Source organism: Triplophysa dalaica, chromosome 22 (genome assembly GCF_015846415.1).
Source record: "Triplophysa dalaica isolate WHDGS20190420 chromosome 22, ASM1584641v1, whole genome shotgun sequence".
Lineage (NCBI taxonomy): Eukaryota > Metazoa > Chordata > Actinopteri > Cypriniformes > Nemacheilidae > Triplophysa > Triplophysa dalaica.
The window spans coordinates 88,669-109,649 of NC_079563.1; the positions used below are offsets into that span (position 1 = coordinate 88,669).

General features: G+C 36.8%; 2 protein-coding genes across 5 annotated transcripts; one reads left to right on the forward strand and one right to left on the reverse strand.

Annotated features, from left to right (window-relative positions):
- Positions 1 to 72: 72 nt before the first annotated feature.
- sgtb (small glutamine rich tetratricopeptide repeat co-chaperone beta) lies at positions 73 to 9,390 on the reverse strand. Of its 3 annotated transcripts, none has more exons than XM_056737468.1 (12): positions 9,293 to 9,390; positions 8,480 to 8,595; positions 6,867 to 6,970; positions 6,695 to 6,770; positions 6,369 to 6,468; positions 6,191 to 6,295; positions 5,528 to 5,666; positions 3,462 to 3,524; positions 3,082 to 3,119; positions 1,989 to 2,072; positions 1,754 to 1,873; positions 73 to 1,608 (listed from the first exon to the last, which is right to left on the reverse strand). In XM_056737468.1, the coding sequence occupies exons 2-11, from the start codon at positions 8,577 to 8,579 to the stop codon at positions 1,762 to 1,764; spliced, it is 921 nt and encodes a 306-aa protein (XP_056593446.1). In that variant the 5' UTR covers positions 8,580 to 8,595; positions 9,293 to 9,390; the 3' UTR covers positions 73 to 1,608; positions 1,754 to 1,761. The 3 variants fall into 3 exon arrangements, with proteins under 3 accessions (XP_056593446.1, XP_056593449.1, XP_056593448.1); XM_056737471.1 differs by having other exon boundaries at positions 1,744 to 1,873; XM_056737470.1 differs by lacking the exon at positions 9,293 to 9,390 and adding an exon at positions 9,070 to 9,211.
- A 730-nt stretch (positions 9,391 to 10,120) lies between these two features.
- nln (neurolysin (metallopeptidase M3 family)) lies at positions 10,121 to 20,780 on the forward strand. 2 transcript variants are annotated; one of them, XM_056736551.1, is made up of 13 exons: positions 10,121 to 10,247; positions 10,698 to 10,957; positions 11,131 to 11,279; positions 13,395 to 13,499; positions 13,606 to 13,708; positions 13,783 to 13,943; positions 14,775 to 14,910; positions 16,031 to 16,397; positions 17,016 to 17,217; positions 17,723 to 17,909; positions 18,044 to 18,172; positions 19,727 to 19,863; positions 20,361 to 20,780. In XM_056736551.1, the coding sequence occupies exons 1-13, from the start codon at positions 10,207 to 10,209 to the stop codon at positions 20,514 to 20,516; spliced, it is 2,133 nt and encodes a 710-aa protein (XP_056592529.1). In that variant the 5' UTR covers positions 10,121 to 10,206; the 3' UTR covers positions 20,517 to 20,780. The 2 variants fall into 2 exon arrangements, with proteins under 2 accessions (XP_056592529.1, XP_056592530.1); XM_056736552.1 differs by lacking the exon at positions 10,121 to 10,247 and having other exon boundaries at positions 10,878 to 10,957; positions 11,043 to 11,279.
- The last annotated feature ends 201 nt before the right edge of the window (positions 20,781 to 20,981 follow it).

Consider the following 20,981-nt stretch of genomic DNA (forward strand, 5'->3'; position numbering starts at 1 on the left):
GGAGTGTGTGAGGATACAAGTCTACTCGGTAATAAAAAAATGTATAATAATGTTTTGCACCAAAGCACACGGTCATCTATTGACACCTTTATTGATGCTATTTTCTTGACAAAACATTTAACAGCTGTTTTATTAATGTCATCTTATGTTTCACTCACTCATCTGACTGTAAATATCAGATCATGAAGCATGCAAACGAAAAAATGCTAATAATGAAAGATACATAAATAAACTTAAATTAGCCGTATTATGTTATTGAGAACACAGAATAAACAACTAAAGAAACGAGTCTTGTGAAGCTGCTGATACAGTACTGTATAAAGTCATTATTTATCACACACAGATGCCTCTTGTTCCTAAAACGAACAAAATATGTCAAAGTAATTTAAAATGTGTTAAAGGGATAGTTCATCCGAAAATGAAAATCCTGTCAATTCTTGGTCTAAACCTGTCAGAGTTTTACATAGAACACTAATGGAGCATCAAACAGTTAACATGGACAGTAAAATAAAGAAGGTTTAATGTTTTTTAATATCATTTTTCATTCAATTATGTCTTGAAGCAGCTGATGCAATGGAATTATGTAGACGGTAACTGTAACATACTGTAAAGTTCCAGTACACATTCACAAACAATAGTACCCGTAGATTATTTCTGATAACAATCAAAAGAAACCGAGAAGAACCGATACTTGGCCAAACTTGTCTCTCCAATATTCCAATAACCAAGCTCAACCACTAGATGTCAGTGTACCATACGGTTTCTTTAAATGCGAGAAAAACAACACGAAAACAAATTGTTTATTTAATAGAATTAAAATTCAACACAATTTAACAAGTCGTTTACTTAATAAAATTATTATAATAAAAAATACTACACATTAATATGAATATAAATCGAATGAAAATAGTTATATTATTAGACGCTAGCCGGAAGTTAACTGTTCTAGACACTGACTAACCGGAAGTTAACTGCAGTCTGGCGCGCGCGTCTGATGAAACGGTCTATTATACAATTTAATGACATGTTCACAAAATTGCTGAATTAAAGTGACTGACTTTTTCTACACATAATACTATTAACTCGAAATAAATACCTAATAATGACCTAATAATGCAAATATATGTTTATATCTTATGATATGACTAGTCAAACCTTATGTGTTGTGAGGAGGAAAGAAAGTCATAGGTTTGGAAAGACATACAGTATGCATGATAGAATTTATGGATTTTCATTTTTGAGGAAACTGTCTCTTTAAATTTTGGATATCAATAACCATGGGCTCACAACTAACATGACATCATGATCAAACATTTTGTTATGTAAACTCTGATGTGTCATTGCCAGCTACATTCATATAAAGTAACAGAGGACTAAAACCTTATCTACACAGACAAACACAAAGAAACCTAAGTCAGATGTAAGACATTTTCTCTGTGTAAAGGTTGAATTTTTATGTGTTAGATATATTTTTCCTCTTTATCCCTGAAACCCCCAAATAAAGTGCCACACCCCATCACTGGTTCGACTGAACAGAAGAATGGGTGAAAGGATTGCGCTCACAATGTTTTCTGTCTGCCGCCCCTCGATTCTTGATCCCATATAGACCTGCAGAGACAAATAGCATATTCAGCATAAATTTCATAATGCAGTCCTGCCTCTCAAGTTTATCTGCCTATCAAATTCGTTTGACTTGTATTTCGTTATAATAGTATCTGTGCTTTTATTATGTTTTTGTCGCACAATGTCAGACCGTTGGGATCAGGAATTTTCCTCGGCACTGCCGCTGAAGGAGCGACTTCGGATGTGGTTCCTCAGCTGCTCGATGAGCTCCGGGTTCTGCTGCTGGATCTGCTGAGCAAACTGCTGCCCACTGACAGAAATCAACATCTCAATAGCAAGTTTTACATTAGTCCTAAAGCAAGATTTAATAATGTCTTTAGAAATAGTGATACGTGAAGAATGAAATCTGAAGAGATAATGCTTACGCTTCAATGAGACTGGATATGTCATATAGTCCACCAACTCCGGCTGCCGGCCCCCTCGCGGCATTAGACATCATTCCTCGGATGCTATTTAGTACAGAACACAGCTGAGATATGAATGTTAATCGCAAACATTTGTAACACAGATATTTTAAGAATATCGTGTCAAATTAGAATAGGAAAGAATACAACTTATAATAAATCGGCCCTGATCATCAGCCGTTTTTAAACTGTCGGCCGAAAGTGGGAAAATAAGGGACAGATAATCATTAATGGCCGATATATCGGTGCAATACATTTTACATTTACCAGACGCTTTTATCCAAAGCGACTTACAGTGCACTTATTACAGGGACAATCCCCCTGGAGCAACATGGAGTAAAGTGTCTTGCTCAAGGATACACTGGTGATGGCTGCTGGGATCGAACCAGCAACCTTTGATTTAACCCACTAGACCACCATCTCCATTTTGTTTTAATGTATGTACATGTACGTAGCTCTTTTTGTGAGTTTCATACATTTTTAAATTAATACAATTTGTTCTTTAATTTACCGATGTGGTAAAATATTGTTCCACCCAAATCACGTCACAATTTTGACAAATGTTAGCCAGATGTTCAGTTGGCATGCAGAGTTACAAACCTCCCCATCTCATGTTCTTTTAATAGCAGGTGAAATGTTGTGTTTTTATTTGTTCGTATGATTTTTTTCTTTTACACAGAGGCTTACAACAACTATCCCAGAGGGGTGGTAGGTACCTATTTCACACCTGTATTTCATTTTTAAATAGTGTAACAACCCACCCCCAGTCTCCATTTCCATCTCCATTTCAAAATACATACATATAGACAAATATTCTGTCGCTTTTTATCTAAAACCTTGTATCTCCAAATTCGCGGTGTTTCAGGATATCGAAAAAGACAATGTACTTTTTAAATGATTACAGAGTTGTCAAAGTTGACAAGCACTTTTTAATACTTTTCATTGGTTAGATATTCGGGAAACCCCAGTGACAACCATTAAGGGTGACTTAATATAATGACTTATGGTAGAAATCACGAAATATGGAAATATATGAAACACACATAAAACTTACAGTTGTTGCACAGGTTGGTTTTGCATCATGCTTGCTGCCTATAGTGCAGTAAGACAACATCTGATTCATTCAGTGTAAATAACAATAAATAGGTATATATATATATATACAACCAATTTACAAAACCAAATCATTCATAACCCGGACATAAACTGTATGTATTCAAGTTATGAAATTGAGTGTTCATTTTATGTATTGATTTTTCCTAATATTGTTTAGGAAACTCTCACGCCTCACCTCAGGCGTTACCTACGAGTCTAACCCAACTGGCCCTTTAACAACAGTATGGGCTGAATGCCAGTCAGTTTAACAGACTCAATTTATGAGGCATTTTGAGAATACCATAACAGAGCAATGTGAAACCATATACTTGAACTTACCATGCTAATGAATGCAGGGTTATTGATGAGACTGGCCATGTCAAACCCCAGTCCAGTAGCCGTCTGTCAACACATGTCAAAAACGAATGTTATTGCCTATAGTGGTGTTGAGAGATTCAAAGTAGGGTAGGAAGGAGACGGGAACCGGCAGACATTTAAATAAACATTTAATCAAATAAAATCAAAAGTAAAAAGACAGCCGGCTGCCCCTCACAGTCGACGGCCGGCGAATAAAACATAAATACAAATACAAACATGTTCGGGGCTGGTCCTCTCTCTTCGACGGTCCGGTCACTCGTTCTCTTATATGCTCCCAATCTCCTACGTGATTCGAGACCGGTGTGCGCACAGCTGGCACTAATTCACAATTACTCACCGGTCTCGAACCACGGTCTCGCCCCGAATACTCCACTACAAGTGGTTGCACATATGGGACAGTAAAGTTCAATAAACAGCCGCGGAAAAAATTAAGAGGCCACTCCAACTTTTCATTTCAAAATGAGCATTTCCAGATGTATTGGGCCCAGTCCAGTGTCTGTTGAATTTCAACAAAATCAAAAACCTCAGGAGTGACAGAAAGTTGTCCAACAGCAATGTGAAAGACCATGACATGAAAACTTTGATAAAAATCCAGTTCAATTAATAATTTGGGAACTTTTCCTAAATACATGTAGAAATATTACTGTTGTATTGCTTAAAAGTGAATATGAACTTGCAAATATTTTTTGCAGTATTTGAGGTTTGAAAAATACAGAGCTGTTATTTTGACCTGTTTCTCCAGTATTCATTTAATCAGTCCGTTCAACTACATCTCTCACAACATTCAAAGAACTTCTTGAAACCCATCTCTTCTGTGAATTCTTGACAGATAAATAAGTTCAAAAATCTCTCTCTTTCTCTCAACAGGCAATGTTCTGGCTTTTGTGGAAACTAGTAACTTTGTATTTAGGACCTATTGTATTATTAATCTTGTATGACATATCACTTATTGCTCCCTGAACTCTTTGTAAGGCGCTTTGGATAAAAGCGTCTGCTAAATGACTAAATGTAGATGTAATGTAGTAGTTCACAGAAAAAAACACGTACCAATAAATTGTATAATTTTAAATCAGAAAAACGGTCTCTGAAATGGTCTTTTAATTGTTTCTGCGGCAGTATGTTTGAAAAGATGATACACTCAAATAAAAGTTTTTGGGCCAGCTAGTTACCACAAATACAGTGTGCGTAAAGTAAAACTAAAATTCACACTTTACAGCCCCAAAATATGGACAGTTAGAGGTTTTTAAAGTAATTACAGAAAAATTCAAGCAGAAGGGTTGCCAGAGACTGCAGTATGTTACCAGCGTTTATTAGGACATTGCAACAAAATACTGTATCCATGCAAGACTTTTAGTATAAGTTTGTCCAAAATGCTTTGCAAATAACATCTATTTTCCATAATACGAGTCCCTTTACACTGACCATGATCTTAATCTATAAGAATGTACCTACATTTGCAAAAAGCTGGAGAAACAGATCAAATAACAGCAAAGATGCTCTGTATTTTTTAGACCTCAAATACTGCAAAGTAAAAACAAGTTCATATTCACTTTTAAGCAATACAACATTATTATTTCTACTTTTATTTATTATAGCTTTCATGTAGCTCAGTGGTTAGAGCATGGCCTTTACAACACCATGGTCGTGGGTTAGATCCCAGGGGATTGCACATACTTCGAAACAAAATGTATAGGACAATGCAATGTAAGGCACTTTGGATAAAAGTGTCTGCCAAATGCATAGAAGTAACTTTTTTTTACAGATTACTCTTGTCATGCTGTCAAGACTTTCACATTGCTTTTGGATGAATTTCTGTCACTCCTGAGGTTGGATTTTGTTGAAATTCAACAGACACTGGAGTGGAATGACCACAAAACATCAAGAAACGCTGATTAAAAGAAAATGTGTGAATGGTCTCTTAACTGGTGTACATTGGAATCTATGTTCATTCTTGAATATATCGATTTTATATTTAAAGCAAAACAATCCAAATGTGATAAATTCTGATATCATCTCTTTGTACTCACAGGGCTGGAAGCTTCTTTTTGTTTCTGCTCCGCTATATTCAGGTTGGACTTGTAAGTGTCGTTTACAGGATCCAACTCCAGAGCTTTGTTAAAATATGTTATCGCCCTTGGATACTTGCTCATAGACGTTAGTGCTAGTCTGGAATCATAAAAACACGAATAAGAAAATAGAAAAGGAAGCAATTTGGTCAATTGTAAATATTTGTTAACACAATAAATGTATTTTTTGTTGGGGTCTAAAGAGGTTTGTCTAATTTTCTTGTCAAACTTGGAGTTAAAATGTTGAAGACACAGAATTAAACAAAAGCTACGACTTAATCATCATGTAAAAACAAAGACACCCAGCTACAAGCAGATATTCAAGTCATCTTGTAATTACAGTAATTCCAACCTTGGATGAACGCAGCATTCATTCACATCAGATAACAGTTTGTGATTTCCAAACCTTGCTGTTGAAATGTTAAATGATGTAATATGTCAGGGTCTTATATTTATCCAGCCTGTTGTTCTTACAAAATAAAACCTTTAGAAGATGATCAGGACCCTGAAGCAAAGCCCCCCCAAACCCGGCTGTAATTCACAAATATGTTAAGAGCAAATCTTGTATCATCCATCCAGTGGAGTAAATTATATAAGCTATATCCTATAATAACATCAGCTTACCCCATTCTGCCATAAGCTTTACTGTACGAGGGGTCGATTGCAATTGCTCGCTCACAATCACCTGTCGCCTCTGTGTAGTTTCCAAGTTTACTGTGAGCCGCAGCCCTGCGAGAACAATCCCACCAGTCAACACCAAACAACAAACGTGAAAATAAAAGCGTGACATCCCAGCGTCTACCTGTTGCAGTAATACACAGCGTTTCTTTGGTCCAACTCGATGGCTTTTGTATAACAATCCACAGCACTGCTATAATTCTCCTCTTTCATGTGATTGTTCCCTAATGAAGAGTAAAAACACATTTGAGCAAACAGAGAACACATTAAAAACAGAACATCCTTATCCATTATTTATCCATTCTGAATTGCATTATCACAGTGGAATAATGCGGTCACATTTAGTTACGCATATTGCGTCCTGTGATATGGTTTCCACTGTGAATGTCATTATTCCGAGTGAATTCCATTTGTCAGCGAGTCTAAATATAATAGGAAAGTTTGACGTGCCCTCATTTTTGAGCTGCTCAGCTGTCTCAATGTCCTCCTGAGAAGGAAACGTCTCGGGTAGCGCGACAATATCATTCTGTAAATAACAATTAGAGAAGAACCTTTGTTAAAGTGTCTCTTTTTGCATACTGTAACAGTCAAAAACGTAAGTTTAATTATAATGCTGTATTACTTTGAGTAGGGAATTGTGGAATATCTCTCTCAGGGGCTGTGGGGTGGCGAGATGGCAGTCGCTGGAGCTGATCTTGAAGGTGGTCTCCAGACATTGTATTGCAACTGTAACACAAGAAAGAATAAGGCATGTTTTGATTGTTTACAGTGTGTTTGAATGGGAGCATGGCAAAATTGTATCTACGTTCAAATGTTGCCGGTAGGGATGCACCAATAGGATTTTTTGGGCCAATACCAATTATAACAAACAAGTATCGGCCGATTACGATATTGGCCAATTGCATACAGTACTAGACAAAATTAGCTAGGTTTTCTGCATTCAATTAATTTTACTGAACACGAATTAGATCCATTTAACATTTTAAGAGAGACACAAGTGTAAATGTGCCTAAATGTGAGTTAAGATAAAAATACAATAAGACAACATGACAATATTCAGAGGTGATTTTTGCTATCCAATATTTATTTTATTAAAAAGATTAACTCAAATTTGAAAAAAATCATTTCTTGGATACATTTAATTACAGTCTGTGCTTTTGCTATTTACAGTAATTATTTTGTTCAGAGAAAACATTGTATATTCAGACCTCAAACTCATTTCCTCAATGCAGTTAATTAATAAACTAGGGACCTTTGAAATCCTTTTTATTTTTATATATAGTTTTATTTTTTCCAAAAATTCGCTTTATTTTTGTGGATTTTGTGTTTTCTTTTCTTTTAATATGTTAATACGAACCATTTTCTTACATCTTCTGTTTTTTTCTTTTGCTGTTTTAAGTCTACTTACATTTAATAACTAGTTTTGTAATTTTTTTGTAGCAGTTGTCATGTGGTTTACTGGACCTTTATTTTCACGGCGGACTTTGATTTTGACGGTTTGCCGCAAAGTTTGACAGCAGCTTCACTCAAATTAAACGATAAAATGCGCCTGAGGTCAACTCTGTTAAAGCAGCGCTGATTCTGTTTATGTGTTCGCGTCCACCAGATGCTAAAAAGTCCACTACAGTACACAAACCACACCACTCATTCACACAAAAAACAAGCAGATTGCATATTTAAACAGCAGCTGAATAATTATTAGCGCTATTCATAGCATAATTTGAATTGTATTAACTGTTCAGTGCTACTTTCAATCCGTTTGCTACTTTCCATCTGTGTTTTCCGCATAACGGAAATCATAGAGTCGTAAAAAACCATCGGAATCTGCCTTTTTCGTGTTATTACCGATGGTGTTACATTAATCCAATACCGGCCGATTAATATCAGCGGCCGATACATCGGTGCATCACTAGTTTCCGTAATTGTGAAACTGACACAACAAAGTGGATATAAACACATTTGATATTTTGCCGAGCAAAAATTATCAACACTCTGATAATGATAATATGCTGTTATATTATAATTATATTGCACATTATATATCCGAATATGTATATTATTTTGACTAATCATCTTATCTCATATAATCACTAAAGATTATGTCGAAATACAATAGTTATTAAACAAGCACGAATTCTTCCTTCTTAACAGACAGTCACTGCAATCCAAACAGTCAGTCCAGCAATAAAAAAAAGGCCTGCGACTTTAGCTGTTTTATACATTAGGCTGACCTACCTTCCAGGCTTTCCTGTTCATCTGAATTCAGCGAGCCACAGTGTGTCTGATCTCTAAGGAACTGCACGATAGAATATGCCAAGCGCTTTTCTACTGCCATTGTGTCCGGAAGAAAGCTGGGAACAGGTTCAAAATAGATTGAACGTCTGTTATAATATTAACATATCACATATTCACATTTAATTTACCCATGGATCACTTTAGTAACTAGCTTATTTTTTTTCGTTATATATGCCACAAAAAACACGGATACTACACTTTTACTCAAATAAAACCATGCTTAGAGGTGTTGTTTCAGGGGTTAGGCCTAATGTCATAACATTCTTCTTTAAATAATTTGTTTATGAATAAACTTCTATTCATTTTTGCCATGATCTGCTCACATCAAAACAGGTATGAGCCTATTGCACAGTACTACATCATTTCATGCAGCTAAGTTACATGTAAACATGTCTCGCATGGTCCTGGATACCAAAAGCTATAACACATATGATGCTGTGGTGATGCATTGCTGGATCGTGGAAGCCATGTCATTCCGCACCGTTACATATAAAGCGATCGTATGTGTAAAATAAAGCCTCTAAACTCACTGTACCACCACTAGCTTTCACATCAGATGTTTACACGGATGACATCGCAGGCGGGTGGCATATTTGACTGTAAACATTCGCAGTTTAAGTAACGGACAACAGTAGGGAGGTATCTCTTATCTCTGCTAGTCTTCATGACCCCCCGCATCCCACATGCACCCTAAAACGACCTGTCAATAACATTATAGTGTTGAGGATGCTACGCGCGCCCCCGCCCACCTACCTGGAGAAAGTGCCAGCTGTAGCGCCCGTCTCTGAGCCACAGCGTCATGAACGCTCGTGCGAGTCTGCGAGAGTCATGCGGGAGACCGCGCATGCGCGGTTCCGGCGGAGGCAAAGATCATATGTAACGGCGACTAATGTCATGTGTAAAATCGATACCGAAATTATGATCCCGTTAAAAGCGAAATGGTATTTGTGGTAAAACAACCTCATTAAGACTTATGATCTTGATACAATAAAACAATACTTTACAATGATATTTAAAGTTAAACTATGGTAATACAACTAGTAATCAATCAAAAGATCACGGTTAATTCCATGCATTATTAATAATATGGCCCTTGGAAGTCTTCTTGCTTAAATCATTTTCTAACTGCACTGTTATATTTTATATACATTTTTATTATTTCATTTATTTTTAATGATTATATATTTAGACATTTACATTTAGGCATTTGGCAGACGCTTTTATCCAAAGCGACTTACATTGCTTTATCCTATACAATTTACAGGTATTTGCAATCCCCTGGGATCGAACCCACAACCTTGCGTTGTTAACGCAATGCTCTTACCACTGAGCTGCAGGAAAGATTATTATGAATATAATTGATATTTATTTTTAAATCTTAGATGACATAAAAATACATTAAACGTTATTCATGGTTCAATCTTTCAACCGATTATATTTTTATTATTATTTATTAATTCGCCACACAACTAGCACCGCCCACCACCAACGTTTCCCTTTCAGCCAATCATATAGCCGTGTACCACGAACCACGAACGTCTACTTTCCTAATAAATATTCATCACGTTAGTCGTCAGAGTAGTTGGATTGTATCAACAGTCGAGTGTGGACACTGTAAGCAGAAGGGCATCCCATTTTGCACATTGAACGCATGAAACAGGCATGCAATGTTTGTCCTCCGCAGTTCTTTGGTCCGAGCTGGTAGAAGGTATTGTGATTTCGGTACTTTTATTAACACGCTTTATGCATTATTCTCTTGTTTGTCTGGGTTGCTATTATTAACCGAACCTATAACTGTGACTCATATGCTATAAATGCTCTGGAGTGGGGTCTTATTTTACAAAGTTATTTAATTAGGTTATCTTAGCGGCTCCTCGAAAAACTACTAATGCATTTGGCATCTGTGTGAGCTCGTGTACGTGTGTCAAGAGAAGATCGGTTTCGCATTCCTTTTAACAGGCATGTGAAAGTGTCCGTCGTTAGTACGGAAAACATTCACAACATGCAACCTCACAGAGCACTCGGGTTTCAGCATTATGTGCAGGAGTGAATGTAGAGGTTTTTCTGTTTTGAAGTGCCAAGAAGCTAACTATAAGTTCCCACGCAATGCACAGTGACCAATAACACAGCGAGCTTAACTTCTGTCTGTACTTTACAGAATTATTCCACCCAGATCTAAACTGAAGATGACCCTTCAAAATGGATCAGTCATATCAGCCCAGGACTGCTCCAACAGCACAGATGTCAAATCAAACAGCCTGCGCTGGGATCTGACCCCTGAAGAGATCAGACGCCGCACCGAGCTACTGATCCAGCGGATCAAACAAGCGCATGACTCGGTGGGGACCGTGGATATTGGAAAAGTTTGCTTTGAGAACACATTGCAAGTTCTGGCAGATGCAAAATCAGATTATGCAGGTGAGTGGCAACTGATGTTACATATCGTGTGTTGAAACATTACTTGCTATTAAACTGTGTCTTAATGAATTTTGTGTTCAAACAGAAGCGATGATCTTGGCATTGCATGTTCAAGCTTAAGAAACACAACAGACATCTACTTCTGTACTACTGTACATGATTTTTACTTTCAGCTTCACGTCACATGTTAGACTTCCCTCAGTTTGTCTCCCCGGGTAAAGAGGTCAGATTGGCGAGCACTGAGGCAGATAAATGTCTGTCGGATTTCGATGTGGAAATGAGCATGAGAGAGGATGTTTTCCAGAGACTTCTAGCTCTGCAGGTAACATGCGTATGGAGTTGAATCTCAAGGAACCTTTAAAGGGGTCATATGGCGTGAATAGGTGATTTTATGTGTCTATGACGTGTTATGAGTTACCCATGCATGTATTAGACACGTGAAATTGCAAAAAATTAAAGTGTCGGAACAAGCAATGCATTCTACATAAAGGCGAATGCTCACCCAGACCTGCCTGAAATGCCTCGTGTAACCACACCCCCACAAATCTATGTCAGTTCGTGGTATGATCCAACTAAGTCCGCCCAAATGTATACGCAAGTAATGTGGGTGTATCTGTCAGTGCAATTGCTTTGGAACCTGATGTTTCAAATATGGAAAGAGGGGTTACATTTAGGTCACACGCTTGCAGTATTCGACCAATCACTACACACTGGTTAACTGGCCAATCAGAGCGCACCTCGCTTTTCAGAGCCATGAGCTTTGTAAAAAAATCTGCCCGTTTCAGAGAGGCGGGGCAAAGAGAAGATACAGACATTTAGACCATTTGTGGGTCTAATTAGAGCCATTAATAAATGTAGAAAAACTAAAAAGCAAGTTAAGCACATTTTGCATCCAAAGTAAAAAAATGAATTATTTATACTTAAAACATGACTAATTATGAACAAAATTGTTAATTAAATTATTTCAGTAATGAGAAAAAGGCGTGACCCTAAAACATGAACCCCTTAAAGGGATACTTCAGCGAAGAAACAAAATTTTCCCATGTTTTACTCACCCTCAAGGCTTCCTCACTGAATATGACTTTATTCTTAAAGAGTCAAAATTTTAGTTATAATACCACGTATCATTTTACTTCTAAGCAGTAGAACGAAAGCGAATTGGGGGCAAGTTTTTCGGGCAAATGACGCAGGCATGTAAGTTCCTGTGACCCATGATGCATTTTTCGTTTTGGTCCAACAGGATACCGTCTCCTCTGTGCGGTAGCTTTCGATTTGCCAGAACAAGTCTCTGGTTCACTCGCAGCCGAGGGATAACGAAAGCTAGACATTCATAGCGTTGTCAATATGGACATTTCTCTTAAACAAACGCATCGATTCACTTCAGAAGATCTTTGTTAAGACCAGGGAGCCGTGGCGAGCAGTTGATAAAGGATGAATAAAAGAACTCTTTATGACACTTTTAATAAAATAGATTTTAATTTAGCATTTTAAATATCACTTGTTCTAACGCTAGGGAATGGTTGTTTTCATTCTTACGATTGTCATAACCAGTGTTAGGTAAGTTACTCTGACAAAGTTATTAATTACTAGTTACTAATTACATATTCAATAGTGTCATTATATTACTGTACAAGTACAAGTGATTCAAGGATACACAAGAAACGACTCTTAATTCATTTAAAAAAGTAACATAAAACTACATAAAGTACTCTTATTAACTGACATAACTAAAGTATTACAAATGTGAGAAAGATACATTAATGCATGCATTTTAAACTAAGACTTTAAATTTTAATGTCAATTCCAGTATTGTATACATGACATCCAAAGTAACTGTATTTAAATTACAGAAAAGATAAGGGTAATCGCTTAGTAACTCGTTAAACCCAACACTGGTCCTCACATTATAACAAGAGAGCATAATTAGACACCGTTTATTATAAGAGAACTGAAATCGTTGTGTAGTAAAACGGCACATCTGAAAAATTTGCGCGGTTTCATGGGGTGACCCATAAAATAAGACATTTGGCAGTGTCAGCTGAGCCTGGGACCAAAACAATTTCATAGTGCGAATTCACAAATTAAATATCACTGTCAGAAATCATTTTGGAGTGAGCAAAGCCTTCAGTTTGGCTGCTCTGACATTCATTTAACTAGACTGTCCATCTTCCAGGGTATTTACTGCCTTTCTAATTGAGCTGTAATAAAATGGTCTGGCTATTTCTTGTGAAGGCCAGTGTTGAGTCCTTCGTGACCCTGTGTAAAACTGCATTGACAGAAAAGCATGCGACCGCTCAACTAGTACAGCATTGGACCCATGTAGATTTGGTCTGGTGTCAAAGGTGCAGTTAGTTGTGGATGCATCAGTGCATGCAATAAACCTTAACTTCAGGCATTCGGTCTGCATGCCTCAGCGCTTCCCATTTTATCTTTATAGGAAAAACAATCCAGTGATTTATTGCCTGAGTCAAAGAGATTGCTGGAGCGACTGATAAAGCTTGGAAAACGGAATGGATTGCACTTATCCAAGGAAATACAAGAAGTATGTTTTTTACTATTTGTGAGATGGACAATTTACAAATATTATTTGCACGTATTTGCACTTATGCAGTGCGATTGTCTTATAATTTTTTCATGTTTTACTTCAGGAAGTCAAGTCAATTTCCAAACAAATAAGTAAACTGTCCATAGATTTCAACCAAAACGTGAACGAGGAAAATACTGTACTCTCATTCTCTCAGGAGGAGCTTGGTAAGCACAACTGTGGTATAACATCAGCTGCTTTAGTGAAGTCATCTTGACCTTGTATTTCTTTCTCTCCCAAGCGGGTCTTGCGGAAAGTTACGTGAACGGTCTCGAGAGAACAGAAGATGGGCGGTACGAAGTGACTCTGGCTTACCCGCACTACTTTCCCCTGATGAAAAGATGTCACGTTCCAGAAACCAGGAGAAAGATGGAGGCTGCCTTTCACAGCAGGTGCAAAGATGTAGGTCCTCCTTTATAATGAGTCGCTCAATACGGTGGCTGACACAGGGCTGAGATGTCGTCATGTTTTCGCTTCTTTGCTGAAGGAGTAAACGTATTCACGAAACACGTTCTGTGGTGCAGTTTGTTCCTCTTAGGGCTACTGTTGAAACAACATGGCAAATTCCATGTATGTAGATAGAAATAGGTCATTCTAAGGTAATAGAAACATATTGCTTCATTATATAACGTCTTTATACATCTCTGAAGACATAGTTATGCATATTTTATTACACCACTTGTTGGAATGCTTAATTCTGATTGGCCACTCGCGACATTTGCAGGTCAGTTATTCCCAAATAACAACCTCTCAAAACTAAAAAAACACACGGTATCCCGGATACAGCTATCATTTTGACAGTTTTTTTTGACAAGTGAAATATAAATGTGTCATTAAATAACATATATGACATTATATTAAAAAAAGATTAAACCAGGTTGCCTGTTCATGACATCTGAACATCTTTTCTTATCTTAAAACCGTAAGTTAACGGCTTTTCCTCGCTGAAGGTCTGTATTGGGTAAAAACTTGCAAATAAAATATTTCTATTTCGCATTTCATGTCCAGTTTTTTTCTCATGTGCCAAGTCTCTGTGTGTTAATGTACAAGCAGCCGGCGGTTATTGCAAAATAAGTCTGGTCCTGATCACACTGTCAGGGCTTATTTCTGCAAAAACAACCGGCTGCCTGTACATTATCCATTACATATTGCATTTCTGTCAATAGATCCTCCAAGAATTTACACGTTGGAGCTTTAAATGGTGCAAATGATTAATTGTACTCATATTTTCAGGCAAACACTGCTATTCTTGAACAGCTGATCGAGTTGCGGGCAAAGCTGGCCAAACTCCTGGGCTTCACCAATCATGCCAATTATATGCTGGAAATGACAATGGCTGAAAATTCTGAGAATGTGGCACAATTTCTTGGTATGTTCCTTGATCTGTATTTTTGCCTTATCTCTTTATCATTTTGGTCACCTGAGCACTTACAATGTAGTGAGTTATCACACAATGTAATGGCAATACAGTGTATTCCTTATGCAAAGTTTTTTTGAACAAGATGAATGTATGTTTTTCAATGGTCAAAACCACTTTAGAGCAGAATGGACGGCTTGATTGACTGGAAAGGAATAGATTAATCTTATTGGCCAGACAGTTTGGTCTTCCTTCTCATCTTTTTGTCATTTCAAACCTGTATGACTTTTTTCCGCTGAACACAAAAGAAGATATTTTGAAGAATGTTGTTACTAGGACCACATTCACTTTCATTGGTTTTGTGTAAATACAATAGAAGTGAATGGGGGCCAGTGCTGTTCGGTTACCAACTTTCTTCAAAATAACTTATTTTGTGTTCTGCAGAAAAAGAAAGTCTTACAGGTTTAAAATGACAAGAGGGTGAGTAAATAATGACAGCATTTTCGGGTGAACTGTCACTTCAAAGTGTTAAAAATGGCTGAAAGAAAGCAAACAAGTTAACAATTTTATAAAATATTCACTAAAAGCAAAACATTTATACAAAGTGTTGCCTGTCACTAGTTTTTTGTCACTAATACAAGAAGGATCTAACACCAAAATGTTTTTCACATATCAGTTATTAAATTGATCAAGCTGATATACTAGTCCATTACAACTTCTGTTAGTCCTTCTTACAAAGTCATTAAAGAGACAGTGTACCCAAAAATGGCCTTTTTAAACCTGTATGACTTTCTTTTGCAGAACACAAAAGAAGATATTTTGAAGAATGTTTGTAATCAAACAACACTGGATCCCATTGACACCAAACCACTGAGACATTTCTGAAAATATCTTCTTTTGTGTTCATAAGAAGATCGAGTCATAAACAGGTTTTCGAACCACATAATGGTGAAGAATTTTGACCAAAAACATTTTTTGGATGAACTATCCCTTTAAACCTGTTAATCATGATGTTAATCATAGAGTCCTCTGTGCATCCAGATACTTTTTGATCTTGTATTACATGTATGATTTGACACAGTTGAGAGGGTTCAGTTCTATAACTAAAATTATTGTTTGTTATGCCCTCTAGATGAGTTGTATAAAAAGTTGAAACCAGTAGGTGAGCAGGAGAGACTTTGTTTACTATCACTCAAACATGCTGAGTGCAAAAGGCGGGGTTGGGTTTTTGACGGACAGATCCACGCGTGGGACATGCCCTATTACATGAATCTGGTGGAACAAGTGAAGTTTGCAGTTGATAAGGACAAACTGATCGAGTACTTCCCTCTGGAGGTGGTGACTCAGGGTCTGCTGAACATATATCAGGATCTGTTAGGTCTGAAGTTCCAGCAGGTGGCAAACGCTCATGTTTGGCATAACAATGTGAAACTCTACTCAGTGCAGGACTATGAGAATGGAGATGAGATCGGGCAGTTTTATCTGGACTTGCATCCCAGGTAAACCACCTCAGACATTTGCCAACAAAGAACAAACATGTGACTTAGTTTGACTTACCGCTTGCAATTCATGTCCGCCATTTTTAGCACTGGGGCCGCGCCATCTATCAGTTTCAAACTATCTCCAAATCCAGCGTTTTATCCACTGTTTATGTAGCATCCATCGCTGAAATGCCATGAACAAACAAACACACCTCAGACTTCTCCCTATCGCAACAGTAACGTGCTGCAGTTGCATGCCAACGTGGGTGGGCTATTTCTTTTGCCTCGCCATGCGTATCTGGGAGAATTGGCCAGTAAAAGGATCCCTGTTTCGAAAACGGGGATCCAGACTTTTAAAAAACTTTCCGAAACAAGTTGGTATGCTGGGCAATTGTATCAAGCAATGAAATGTCATACGTCGTACTCGTTTTTTACTAAGCCAGCATTTTTAACAGTGGAAAGAAGTCAAAATGCGTGACATAGCATGTTACCTCCGCTTTAAAAAAGTTATTTAAAATATATAAAGGATGTTTTAGGTTTAGGTCTTCAGCATTGAATGGTGGTGTGATATTGGCTGATATTGTCTTTATTCAAATTGATTTAATTCATTCAGATTTGATAATTTTTACTCTTTAGGGAGGGTAAATATGGCCACGCAGCTTGCTTTGGCCTACAGCCAGGATGTCTTGGAAATGATGGGAAACGTAGGATACCAGTAGCCGCCATGGTGGCCAATTTTACAAAACCTACGAGTAACTGGCCCTCCCTTCTGCAGCACCATGAGGTGGAGACCTTCTTCCATGAGTTTGGACATGTCATGCATGAGATCTGCTCCAGGGTAAATCAAAATTCTCAAGCAATTACAGTGGGTTCCGGAAATCTAAACCTGCATTCGTTTCAATTTTAAGAACCGTTTGAATGTAACTTGAATAGATTCTTATGTATTTCTGGGTCAAGCACATTCAAGGTCATATTAACTCCTTATGTGAAAGGTCACATTTCAGTTTTTCCATTAAGTGCACATGATGTTCTTTCATCAGGTTCATGGAGTCCATGCCAGCAATGAGTGCATGATCATTGCAGTCTCATTAAAGCAAAAGGGGAACATACCAAATAATAATAAAAAGACAGTATTAAATTATATTAGCAGTGAACATGTAATGTTTGAAAAAAATTCAGTAAGGGTGATAGACCCTTGTACCCACTGTAATAAATTAAGACAACTTTTTAAAAACTTACAGTTTATTTGTTGTCTTAAGTTGAATTAGGTTCACAACCTATAATGACCTGTCTAAGGTATATAGATAAAAATCACACCTGAATGCTCAACCTGCATGTTCCAGACCCGCTATGCAGAGTTCAGTGGGACACAGGTCGAGACCGATTTTGTGGAGGTACCATCTCAGATGTTGGAGAACTGGGTTTGGGAGAAAGAGTCCCTAAGAAGGATGTCCCGCCACTACAAAGATGGCAGCCCGATTCCTGACAGCCTGCTGAATAAACTCATTGCATCCAGAGTGGCCAACACTGGTCAGATAATCTATCTATCCATGGATGTATCTATCCATTTTTGTCTTGCTGCCTTACAAATATCTGCTGTATTTGTGTATAATTTATGCAAAAAATATTCAAATGAATATTTGTAACAGTGCGTTTGTGTGCAGGTCTGATGAACCTCCGGCAGATTGTTCTCAGTAAATCTGACCAGTCACTCCACACTAAGGACAGTGCTGATACTGCAGCTGAGTTTGCCAAACACAGTAAAGAGATCCTGGGGATCCCTGCCACACCAGGTCATAAACACGGCATAACCGGCCAATAAGGATGTGACAGCCTTGTGGTGTAATAGTCATCATGGCTAAAAATGCAACACATGAGACTCTGACACTAATAATATATTGACTTATGTTGGAGTTTGTCCTAACTTTTTTGAAGGTTGTATTTTAATGTTTATAGGGTTTTATGAATAACATTTTTGGATTTTTGAAATGACACACTGCTGCTGATTTGCATTTTATCCGTCCTAAATAGTTTTCGAAATTAGAATAAGTTGGTCCTAAAACTATAGTATGTTGTAATGGGTATTCTCAAAGTACCCAGATGGTCTGTAAACTTTCCAGTGAGAATTCAAAGTGTTGATTCAGACCAGCAAGAACAAGAAATCTTCTATGTAGTGATGTCACTACAATGAGTTCATTAAAGTACAGGGTCTGTAATACTTCCAATTGGAGAACCCGTAACGGCTAGCAAAACCCATTGACATCCATTCACAAACTAGCAAACGCTTTTTTGCCTAATGGTTACAGGCTTTCCTTTTGAAAGGGCTTGTTTTTACTTCCGTATTTGACGCATTTCTGAGTGAAATGGAATTTCTAATGAGAAAAATAGTGGCCATGGCTTTTTTCTTTCTCTGCGATTTGATTGGATATATAAAAACGGCCGTTTCACTTAAGATGGAAAGTCATTACAGAAAGGAAGTGCATTTTCAGATTTCAACTGAAGATTATGAGGGCACACAAATTTTTAAAAATGAATGAACCATATTTTTTATTTAATTTCACTGGGACTTTAACATACAACTGCTTACATAACATCAAGTTATTTTCCAAAGAGTCGGGGAAAAAGTCAAGAGACCATTCAAATATTTAATTTATTCACTACTACTAGATTTAATGTGGTCATTCCAGTCCAGTCTTTTGAATCAATAAAGTCAAACCTCAGGATTGACATAAAGTCATCCGAAAGCAATATGAAAGACTGACAGCATGACAAGACAAGTGAATTGAAAATCAAGGTTCTAAAAATAGTTTTGAACTTTTCCTAAATACATGTACAAATATAACTGTTGTATTGCTTAAAAGTGAATATGAACGTGTTCTCTTTGCAGTATTTGAGGTCTCAAAAATAACGAGCATCTTTTCTGTTATTGTGGCCTGTTTCTCCAGTTTTCACTTTCTGCAAATAAATGCAAATAGAAACACAATTTTTATTTGAAATTTTAGAGAAATGTTGTAAGTAGTTCACAGAATGACCTAATCCTCAACACATACATTACCTATCAATATTAAATAAATAAAACAATGTAATGATCTCTTAATTTTTTCTAATAGGAAGTAAATGTAGAAAAAAATCACGAATAACTCAATTGTGGCAAGAAACATTTCTTTCTAAGTGGGGAACAACTTCTTCAGGGGAATACTTTATGTATACAGTATAACATAAAACATATACTGTATAGTCAGTAAAATTTTATTTGTTGGGCTAAATTATATAAAAATAAATGGTTTGATGATTTTTTAAATGATTCATTTAATTGTTTTAATTTTCATATGTAACTCTTTCCACAGGCACAAACATGACGGCTAGTTTCAGTCATTTGGCTGGAGGATATGATGGTCAGTACTATAGCTATCTTTGGAGTGAAATATACTCAATGGATATCTTCTTCAGTCGTTTCAAGAAGGAAGGAATCATGAATCCAAAAGTAAGTTTGGCTCTTTCTGTTTTTTTCTTCTGTTCGGCTAATAATCAACAGAGAACAGAAAAAAAACGAATCATTATTTGAATTGAAAGTCACCACTTGAATTCTGAATCAGCAAAACAAATTTAATCTCCATTTAAGGCAGAAATCAAGAATCTGTTATGATTGGGAAAGTGGATATGAGAAACACATTTTTGGCACGTGATTATGACTAGTGAACTGACAGAAATAGATGCATCTCAGATATATTAATAGATACTACAGGAGTAGTACTAACTACGCAAAACTATTGACAAGTGTTGTGTCATAGTATTGTTTATAGATGAGTCTGCACATTTAGGGGAAGTTGACTTCATCATTCATGTTTAATTACAAAATTCTGTCCATGATAATTATCAATTAATATCTAGTCTGTTTACAAATAATATATGTTTTGGGATGTTTACGTTCAGCATTATGATTTAGTCAAAACATGTATGTTTGTGTGTTTTGACCCACAGGTGGGAAAGGAATACAAGCGTGTGGTGCTGGAGGCAGGAGGTTCAATGGATGGTATGGATATGTTGCGAAAGTTTCTGGGTCGTGATCCTTGCCAGGACGCATTTATTCAATGTAAAGGACTCGCACAAAAAATTACAGAACAAAATTCTTGTTGACTATGGAAGTGAGACATTTAGCATATCTGTAGAGATCCATTGCCTTGTATATTCTTAGTTATCATTTAAATTATACAGATTGTGTTATAATCTATAAAATGTTATGAATACATTTTATGTAGGCTGTCTTGTTTGTTGTTTGAAGCACTTTAATGTATATTTGCATACAGATTTGTAAAGATGTAAAATAGATGCTGTTATGCAAATGTATATGTGAATAAAACGCCCCTGCAGACGAATAAAGTGACAGTAACAGTAGGCGAACACCTGGTGGAGACAAATATTAACTTTTGACAGATGATGGTCAGGACGTTACTGTAAATCAGCGTTTGAAATGGCTGCAGAAATTCAAGTTTATGAACAATTTATTCATCAGAATAAAGATAAGGATTATTTATCGTTTCGTGTACTATCATTCTCCACATCTTAGTATTTATTCGCTGTATTTGTGGAATCAAGTCGTTC